This window comes from Pongo pygmaeus, chromosome 12 (genome assembly GCF_028885625.2).
Source record: "Pongo pygmaeus isolate AG05252 chromosome 12, NHGRI_mPonPyg2-v2.0_pri, whole genome shotgun sequence".
Lineage (NCBI taxonomy): Eukaryota > Metazoa > Chordata > Mammalia > Primates > Hominidae > Pongo > Pongo pygmaeus.
The window spans coordinates 45,890,933-45,901,009 of record NC_072385.2 but is presented as its reverse complement, the minus strand read 5'-3'; the positions used below and the strand labels follow the sequence as shown (position 1 = coordinate 45,901,009).

Sequence of the window (10,077 nt, the reverse complement as noted above, 5' to 3'; positions counted from 1 at the left end):
CCTCCTACCTCAGCCCCCCAAGTAGCTGGGACTACAGGTGCACACCACCACACCTAGCTAATTTTTGTTATTTTTTGTGGAGATGGGGTTTCACCATGTTGCCCAGGCTGGTCTCAAACTCCTGAGCTTAAGCGCTCTGCCCACTTAGGCTTCCCAAAGGGTTGGGATTACAGGCTTGAGCCACTGTGCTGGCCCTGAATGAATTCTGTCATTCGGCAACTGGTGGATGAATGCACCAGGCACTCTACTGGGCACTAGAAGGTTGACCATAAAAATTATTCAAATGATACCTCTGAGAAGTAAGAGAGTGCTAATATAAATAAGATTAAATATATCTTTTTAAAAACTGACCACAAACAGTTTATTGTATTAACAACTATAAAATCCCATTTCTCCATTGTTTTAAAACTATTTTGTAGACACAGAGTCTTGCTGTGCTGCTCAGGCTGGTCTCAAACTCCTGGACTCAAGCGATCCTCCCACCTCAGTCTCCTAAGTGTTGGGATTACAGGTGTGAACCATTGCACCTGGCCTAAAATTCCATTTAAGAGTTTTTTTTTTTTGGCTAGGTGTGATGGCTCATGCCTTTAATCCCAGTGCTTTGGGAGGCAGAAGTGGGCAGATCGCTTGAGCCCAGGAGTTCAAGACCAGCCTAGGCAACACAGTGAAACCCCATCTCTACACAAAAAACAAAAAAACTAGCTAGGTTTGGGGGCGTGCACCTGTAGTCCGAGCTACTCGGGAGGCTGAGATAGGAGGATGGCTTGAACCCAGGAGATTGAGGCTGCAGTGAGCTTTGTGGTTTTTTTCTTTTTTTTGAGACCCCCATAAAAAAATTTTAAAAAAAAATTTAAAAATTATTTTAAAATAAAAAAATTTAAATTTAAAATTTTACAAATTAAAAAGTCAAAATATTAATTAAAAAATTTAAAAAATTAGCTGGGCATGGTGCACACCTGTGAGCCCAGCTACTGGGGTGGGTTGGGGGAGCTGAGAAGGGGCCACTGTTTAAACCTGGGAAGGTTGAGTCTGCAATGAGCCAAAATCTCACTACTGCACTTCAGCCTGGTTAAGAGAGGCAGACCGTCTCAAAAAACAAAACAAACAAAACAAAACAACAATAAAAAACCCACACACACACAAAAGCTATTTTTAATAAAATTCTAATAATACTTTGTTAGAAAAGGAAAGATTCAGGATACAAGCTAAAAGGGAGAGGATGCCAGGCTAACCATTACAAACTAGGACAATGGTCACCCCAGATCTTGGACTATGGCAGCAGGATTCAGACAGAGGTGCCGCCCGGGGGAACACACCAGATGACTTTTATTTTCAACTAGAATCTTTGGTCAAATGAGATCTAGCTCCATTCCTTCCCTCTATATACTTACAACTGGCTATGGAGGCTGGTTTCTTGGTTTCGCAGGAAGTAGAACACAGAAGTTACAAGCACCAGCTCTGGAACCAGATTATCTGGGTCTGATCCTGGCTCCAGTTTACTATCAGTCTCACCTTGGAAAGTGGTCACAACTTTTTTTTAGCCACCTGTGCACATTTGAGCTTGCAATCCTGGTATACAGTGATGACTAAAATAGACAAAGTGACCTAACATCCTGAAGTTTCACTTCCCTTACATGGAAAATGGGGGTAGTAATAATACCCACCACCCAAGGTTTCTGAGAGGATTAAATGAATACATGACAAGTGCCGAGAACAGTGCCTGGCACACAGGGCTGCTTGTGCCATTTTATTGCCATTAGAATATACCATGTACCAGACAGAGGTGATTTGTGAGCTGCCTATGCATAGCTCAAGGATTTGTGGTGTTGCCTAGGACAGTATGATAAACAACCAAAAAAAAATCTTCAGAGGCAAATGACACAAAGCTGGAGGTTTCCTATAAAAATTCAGATACCTGGCTCTTCTATAAAAATCAGAATGCTGGCTGGGCGCAGTGGCTCACGCCTGTAATTCCAGCACTTTGGGAGGCTGAGGCGGGTGGATCACCTGAGGTCAGGAGTTTGAGACCAGCCTGGCCAACAAGGCGAAACCCTATCTCTACTAAAAATACAAAACATTAGCTGGGTGTGGTGGCAGGCACCTGTAATCCCAGCTACTCGGAAGACTGAGGCAGGAAAGGAGGTTGCAGCGCCACTGCACTCCAGCCTGGGCGACAGAGCGACACTCTTGTCAGAAAAAAAAAAAAAAAAAAAAATCAGAATGCTGCCAGGGGAGAGAAAGAACCAGCTGTTCCCAGCAGCCTTCCACTAGTCAGTACCAACTACCCTCTACTGCTTCAGTTGCCAACTGATGTTAGTTTTCTCACCCAGTAACTTCGTTGACTTATGTTTTTTTAGCCGTCTGCACACATTTGAGCTTGCAATCCTGGCATACAGTGATAAACAAAATAGACATCGTCCCCGCCCTCACGGGGCTCACAGGCTACCTATCACAGAAGACAGTGAAACGGATTTCTCTCTGGAGAGGCCCACATGCAGAGAAACCTGTAAGAGCTCGCTAGGTTGTAGCAAGAGTTATCTACTACACCCTTGTTACTCCAAGTGTGGTCAAAGGACCACGAGATCACCCAGGAACTCGACAGAAACGCAGAACTCAGGTCCTACCCCAGACCTACTGACTTGGAATCTGCATTCTGATCAGCATGTGTGCACCCCTCAGGTGTGCATACTGAAGTCTGAGAGTCTGCTCTACACCTCGGAGCCTTCTCGGGGGTAGATGAGGCTGTTGACCATGCTAAAGTTGTGGAAAGGGCTGCTGAAGGGGCTGCTTTGGCCCCCGCTGGTGCTGGCAGGGAAAGGGCTGTAATAGGAAGATCTCTGGCCGGTGCTATTGCTGGTGCTATTGCTCAGTTGCAAGGCGTCTGCTGAGGCCTCTGAGATGGAGGTTGGGGGGAACATGCCGCTGGAGGGCAGCTGGGCCCCCTGGATCCCTAGGTGGCGGCTGCCAGGGAGAGCCCGCTGGGTACTCACACTGCTGCTGACACTCAAGGAGCTGAGGCTGCTGAAGAAAGTGTTGAGACAAGGGGTGGAGGTGAGCATGGGTCCTCCAGGAGATGAGGCAGTACTCTTGGTGCCCTCCGGAGGCTCTGGGGAGTGGGAAGGCCTCAGCAAAGTGGAGGGGCTCTCTTCTTCTGGCTTCCCACCCACTCCAGACCCCAATCCTGAGGAGAGCCCTTCTTCGGACTTTGATGTCCCAGCAGCCACTGTGGAGCCATTGCTGGCCTCAGAGCGGCGCTTTCGCTTCCGACGGAAGTTCCCATTGTCAAACATTTTCTCGCAGTTCGGATCAAGAGTCCAATAATTACCCTTTCCTGAGAAGATGAGAAAGACGAAGTTAGAGAAGGACCTATTCTATGCCTGTGTACGCAGTTTCATTTCTGGGAGGAGGAGAGCAGACTCTCATTAGATGCTGACAAAGATGCTCAATTCACTCTAATATTCAAACCAATCCTCTTTTGGGGAAAGTGTTACTCTTTGCTTCAGAGAAAAATCCAGAACAAAGATGTTCTGGCCACCTTTACCTCCTCCTGGTGGTGTCTACTACTTAAATCTGAAGACCTCATTCCATTTCTGAGACACTTATAATTAAATCATGTAACACCTTCACTAATTCTAGATCCAAATTGTATGACCTTGCAAAGTCATGGAATTCTGATGCTACTTAAAGTTGAGCCTTAGACTGGGCCAATGTAGTGAGATCTCGTGTCTACAAAAAAAAAAAAAAGTTGAGCCTCCATTTATTTATTTATAAAATAGAGATAAGGATAGTACTAATTTAGTGGATTGACTGTGAGGATTAACTATTTCAGCATAGTAGCTGGCACACAGTAAGCAGTGCAAAAACAGCACTTATAATTATTATTCTTTGAAAGTGCATAATTCCCCACCTCTGAGAAAAATGTCCCACTGGAGAAAGGCAATTTCAAAATGACAAAAAAAATTATTACTGAGCAATTGTTTTAACCATGCATTGGATGGCATACATTTTGAGTGTGAGGAAGCTCCTGGAATCTACATCCCCTCCTCATTTTGGGCAGGACCTGCCCCTACAAATCCTGCAAATGTTTCACCCATTGGGTAAATAAATTTCAGACACCAGGGCCTCATTTTTCTGCATGTAATGCTAGTTTTGTTCTATTTGCCACAAGTGAGGTAGAAAAGATCTATCATCTTGGAGGATTTTATCTCCCAAAAGCTTTTTTCACTTCTGGCAAAAGAATCCGATGTTTTACAGTACTGTAGAATGCTTATCTTGTGGTAAGTGCTTTACACGGATAACCTCAGCTACTCCTCACAGCTTTATGGCGATAGACAATATTACTCCTTCCACTTTTCAGATAGGAGAACTGGGGTGCAGACTGGTTAGTAACTTGTCATATTCCTAGTTAGCCATGATAGGATGTAAACAGGCTGGCTCCAGACTCAGCATTAAAAAAACAATTATTTATTTATTTATATTCTCTGAGACAAGGTCTCCCTCTGTCACCCAGGCTGGAGTACAGTGGCGTAACATTGGTTCACTGCAGCCTTGACCTCCTGGCCTCAAGCGATCCTCCCACCTCAGCCTCCCAGAGTAGCTGGTATGACAGGAGTATACCACTATGAATGGCTAAAAGATTCAGCATTCTTGCTGGGTGCGGTGGCTCACGCCTATAATCCTAGCACTTTGGCAGGCCGAAACGGGTGGGTCACTTGAGTTTAGGAGTTCAAGACCAGCCTGGATAACATGGGGAAAGCCCATCTCTACATAAAATACAAATTAGCCGGGCACTGTGGCATGCTCTGGTAGTCCCAGCTACTTGGGAGGCTAAGGCAGCAAAATTGTTTGAACTGGTGAGGCAGAGGTTGCAGTGAGATTGCGCCACTGCACTCTAGCCTGGGCGACAGGAGTGAAACTTTCTTAAAAAAAAAAAAAAAACACCTCAGCATTCTTAACTAACCACTGGGCTAAGCTCCCTCCACTTGAACCATGTTCTGCAAATAGTTACAGGAAAAAAAATTACATAACTAGAATTTCAATAATATCTCCACCTATCTGGATATGTATATTGTGCCAAGTTGCTACCAACTTTTTTGACAAAAAACTAGCCATAGACCCCTGAACTTTTAGGGTGAAGTCTAGAGGAGTTTACATGACAATTTACACGATAATTTTGGGTGGTACAGAAGCCAAATCAAGAGGATGCATCTTCTAGAACTGCATATCCTGCCCAATACAGTAGCCACTAGCCACACATGATTACTGGGCACTTGAAATATGGCTAGTCAAATTGAGATGTAGTGTAAAATACACATGAGATTTTGAAGACTTAGTACCGAGAAAATAACAACGAATCTCATTAGTAATTTTTATATTTGTTATATGTTGAAACAATATTTCGGATTATTTAGTTTGTATCGTATTTCCATTGGAGAGTGCTGGTCTACAGTGACTTCAGGGATGAGCTCATTCTGAGCTCCAGAATAGTCACATAATTTACACAAAATCCTGGATCTCTGTAATGTGCAACTAAAATGGTTTCATCTCTTTTCTCTTTTTCCTATCACAATCCCCTTCCCTTTCCTTGTTCTGGGTTCCTTCTGAAAACCTCAAGTAGGATTCTCTCTTCTTGTTAATCATTTCTCCACCTCTACCTCTCAGAGAAGGTTAACACTCACTCCACTGTAACACAGACCTCCTCACTCCAGGAGCAATTGGGCTTAGACCAGAACGCAGCAAATGTGGGATATTCATTTCTAAATTTCTAACTAGTTAAGGTACCCAAACTGCAATTTGCAGGACCTCCCTGCTAAAGTTCTCCCATCCCAGACCCCCGTCTCATGATGCCCGTGCCACTATCTCTAGAGGTAGGCACCGTACTTGCTCTATTCAGGACACAGCGAACCTTTCTGGAACCCGATGAGGAGGAAGTGCACCTAGGGACAGCCTGGCTGGACCCCAGTTCTCCCACCGCGTCTTCTGCGAAACGTGATGGAAATCCCAGCTCACGTGGATCCCTTTATAACCATCCCTTATCTGAGAGCTCACTTGTAAGTAGACCCTCCCTTCAAAAGGCCTAAGGAACACCACCCAGGGGTAGCCTTCTGTTCTGGGATAGAGATTATTTTCGTTTCTCTAATTGGCCGGCCTCTGCGAATGTGGATGTAAAGGTCAAGCTCCTTTCTCACTGAGTCTTCCTTCCGAAGATCTCCTGTTCCTTCCCTTTGTCCTCTGGGTTGGGTGGTTATTTCTCCATCCGCTCCCACCCGCAGCCTGGACAAGAAGACTCCTGGCAGATCTTCCAGCCGCACACCGACCCCTGCGCCGGCCCTCGCGCCCCGCGCCCGCCCTCCCCGGCTGAGAAGCACCTGCCAGCGGCCCTCACCTGGGTCGTCCTCGTCGCGGGGCACCTTCTTGAAGCAGTCGTTGAGCGACAGGTTGTGGCGGATGGAGTTCTGCCAGCCGGCCTTGCTGCGCTGGTAGAAGGGGAAGCTATCGGCGACGAACTGGTAGATGTGGCTGAGAGTGAGTTTGCGCTCGGGTGCGCTCTGAATGGCCATGGCGATGAGCGCCGAATACGAGTAGGGCGGCCGCACCATCTTCATCAGGTCCTCGCGGCTGGCCATGGACAGCCAGCCCAGCTCCCCGGGCCCCGCGGGCGCGGCGGGCGAGGCGGGCGCGGCGGACGCGGGCTGCGCGAAGGGCCGCTGAGAGCAGCCGAAGGTGCCGGCGGCGGGCGGTGGCTGCAGGAAGGGCCCGGCCGCGGCCCCGGGGGGCGGCGGCGGCGGCGGCGGCGGGGCGCCCAGGTACGCGGCGGCGGCTGCGGCGGCGGCGGAGGGCGGGCCTCCCACACCGGGCCCGTTGAGCCACAGGTAGGGGTTGGCGGCGGCGGCCGGCGGCGCGGCGTAGTCGGCCAGCCCGTAAGGCGCCCTGGCTGCCGGGGGGGCGCCCGGGGCGGCGGCGGTAGCGGCGGGCGGGGGCAGGCCGGGCTGCGAATACACTCCGAAGTTGTCGCCGCAGTAGAGGGCCATGTCGGCGGCCGTGGGCGGCTGCGGCGCGGCCGCGGCGAGGGGCGAGCGGGGCTGGTCTCGCCGCTTGGGCGAGAGCATCCCTTTGGGGGCCAACCCTGCGGCTCCGCCTTCACCCGCGCTGGGCGCCCGGTGCTCCGGGCCGGGGTCAGGCGGGTGCTTGCGGAGCGCCTGCTAGCCGGCCTCTTATAACCGAGCCCGGCGCGGCTCCTCCTGGGCCGGCCCGGAGCGGGGCGGTGGCCGCGGGCCTGGGCTCTCCACGCCCCCGCCACGCCCCACCTGCCCGCGCGCCCAAACCCGGAGCCCGCCCGCCCCGCCCCGCCCCTACCGCCCCTCTGCCCGGGCCCGGGAGCCTCGGGGAGGCCGGCGCCTCCAGGTTTCGGGCAAAAAGCAGCACCCCATTCCTAGCCCAAGTTTCTTAACATCATAAGTAAAGCCACGAATATTAAAGAGAAGATAACCCGAACAGTACGAATGATTTCTAAAAAGTTAACTTGGGGTGGCCGCTCGGGCCACCTGCCTAGTCGTCCTTTTGGCTTTTCTACGTCTTTCCTCCTAACCTTTTGTGATCGAGTTGCGGGATTCACGTCCAGTCTCAACCGATCGGCTTCCAGTCGAAAATAATCGATGTGCTTTACAACGCTTTAGGGTATACGGTAGAGGTTATTAACAGGCCCCCTTGGCGTGTCCTCTTCTCCTCGGGGATTCTGTGATTGGAGGAACGGAAATCAATGTTGAGTTTTTCTAACCAAACTGTAGGTTCGCTCACATTCGGGAAGCATTTATTCGTTTTCTGTGCGGTTTGTACGGGCTTTCGTTGTGATTTGTTATCTTCAAAAACATAAAGGTGAATGTTTTCAAAGACATTTAGATAAGTAGCTTCGGAATTAGCATTTTAAACCCGAAAGTTTCAAAGTTTTAAGTAATTTAAACTGTGCAAGAAGGGCTCATTTACAAAAACAGTCTCATCTAACGGGCAAGTCTATGACTTGCCTTCTACTTTTGCTAAGTTTTTTAGTGCGTCTCCCTGCCTGGGAAACAAATAAAACCTTTAAAATACTGTGGTGACCTCACTTTCCACGTAATCATCCTCGATTGGCTCGAAACAACATTAAGAAAATTGTTTCTTTTACTATTAAAAGTATTCCTAAATGTGTTCTTAATACGTGACAGGTCTGAGGTTTTCATTTAACCGAGAGGGAGAGGGAAAACGTTTTTTTCTATTTGCCAATTGCCGACTGGCAGTTCAGAATATTCAATCATTCGGAAACTTCCCATCTCCTCCAAGGCATTTATTTTCATGATGAAATTAGTTATGTATTTTGGAGGATTTTTTTTCTTCTGGTGTGTCACCTCTTGAAAATGAAATCCAAAAGTATTTAATCAGCAAATTTGGATACCTAAAATGCAAATCACACTTCACATGTCACTATTTAGTCGTCTTTTCTGGGACCAGAAAGAAATTATTGTCAACCCTTTAAAGCACTGTTTCTATTCAATCTCCTGGAAAATGCTGTAGAAAAGAATAGTGTTTGTCTTAATTGTCTTATTTTGGTTCAAGGATCTAAAACGTTTTCATAATTTAGATAAGCCCAGTGTTGTTTTTTTCTTCCTAAATGGTCTAAAATGAAATGAAAAATTTTTTTAAATAAGGATGACAACTATGAAAGGAAATTGGAAATTGGAAAACTTTTTTTTTTTTTTTTTGAGATGAAGTCTTGCTCTGTTGTCCAGGGTGCAATGGCGTGATCTCGGGCTCACCACAACTTCCACCTACGGAGTTCAAGCGATTCTACTGCCTCAGCCTCCCAAGTAGCTGGGATTACAGGCACCCGCCACCACGCCCAGCTAATTTTTGTATTTTTAGTAGAGACGGGGTTTCACCATGCTGGCCAGGCTGATCTCGAACTCCTGACCTCCGATGATCCACCCGCCTCGGTTTCCCAAAGTGCTGGGATTACAGGCATGAGCCACCGCACCCAGCTTGGAAAACATTTTAAAATAAGTTATAATACAAAAATTTAATATTTGTTCTTAAATGTAAAGGTCTAAACTAAAAAGAGAAATTCCAAAAGAAAAGCTGGGAACCTAGATGGCAATAAATTACGAAAAATTTGAAACCGTCTCCCTTTAGTAATTTATGTCCTTAAAAATACAATAATGTATCTTATCTTTTCGCAGATTGCTTGCCCATACATACTTTTTAGTTTTTCTTTAGAATCAAATTCTTAGCCCAGTAGCTCCAAATTATTCTGAATGAGAGACCATGATGTCAGATTATTCTTTCTTGTTTTGATTAAAGGTTCTCCCTGCGTGGGGTATTTTGTTTCTTAACTGTACGTTAGTGTGTGTGTGTGTGTGTGTGTGTGTGTGTGTGTGTGTACCTTAGTTTTATTTAAAAATGACAGAGCCACCTAGCGACTCTTCACCTCTGTTACAGCATTCATCTCTGTAGGGATCTGTGGGGTGGACGCCCCCTCTAGGGGTTTGGAAGTTACATTTTCATATCTATTTTCAGTCATGTATTAATTAGATATAATTTTTATTGGTCATGGCCTAAATTATTGAATATCAAAATCAAAATAATGTTTTTCATCCCTGTTTTTTAATTAAAAAAAGCATTTGATGAGCTTAAACATAAAAACTGTTTAAAATGCAAATTCTCTGTAATAATGTTTTGTTAAATTGCCTTTTACTATATAATCAAGGCAATTGATTAAGACACCTATGCCAGTGTAAAATAAGAATAGCCTCACCAACAAGGTGCAACCCCGTCTCTACTAAAAATACAAAAATTAGCCAGGCGTGGTGGCAGGCACCTGTAGTTCCAGCTACTCGGGAGGCTGAGACAGGAGAATTGCTTGAACCCAGGAGGCAGAGGTTGCAGTGAGCTGAGATCGCACCATTGCACTCCAGCCTGGGCGACCCAGCGAGACTCCGTCTCAAAAAAAAAAAAATAGACAGTTGCAGACCGGGCAGGGGGCTCACGGCTGTAATCCCAGTACTTTGCGAGGCCAAGGTGGGCGGATCACTTGAGGTCAGGAGTTAG

At 47.0% G+C, this 10,077-nt stretch overlaps 1 protein-coding gene across 1 annotated transcript; it reads right to left on the bottom strand.

Annotated features, from left to right (window-relative positions):
* Positions 1-889: 889 nt before the first annotated feature.
* FOXI3 (forkhead box I3) lies at positions 890-7,189 on the bottom strand. The gene is made up of 2 exons (XM_054475687.2): positions 6,386-7,189; positions 890-3,331 (listed from the first exon to the last, which is right to left on the bottom strand). Exons 1-2 carry the CDS (start codon positions 7,107-7,109, stop codon positions 2,709-2,711), a joined length of 1,347 nt encoding a protein of 448 aa, XP_054331662.1. The 5' UTR covers positions 7,110-7,189; the 3' UTR covers positions 890-2,708.
* Positions 7,190-10,077: the final 2,888 nt, after the last annotated feature.

Excerpts from the sequence above, each read along its gene's own strand:
- FOXI3 (XM_054475687.2), bottom strand. The coding sequence starts at position 7,109 with ATGCTCTCGCCCAAGCGGCGAGACCAGCCCCGCTCGCCCCTCGCCGCG. Across the intron at positions 3,332-6,385 it reads CCGCGACGAGGACGACCCAG|GAAAGGGTAATTATTGGACT; the intron begins GTGAGGGCCGCT and ends TCATCTTCTCAG.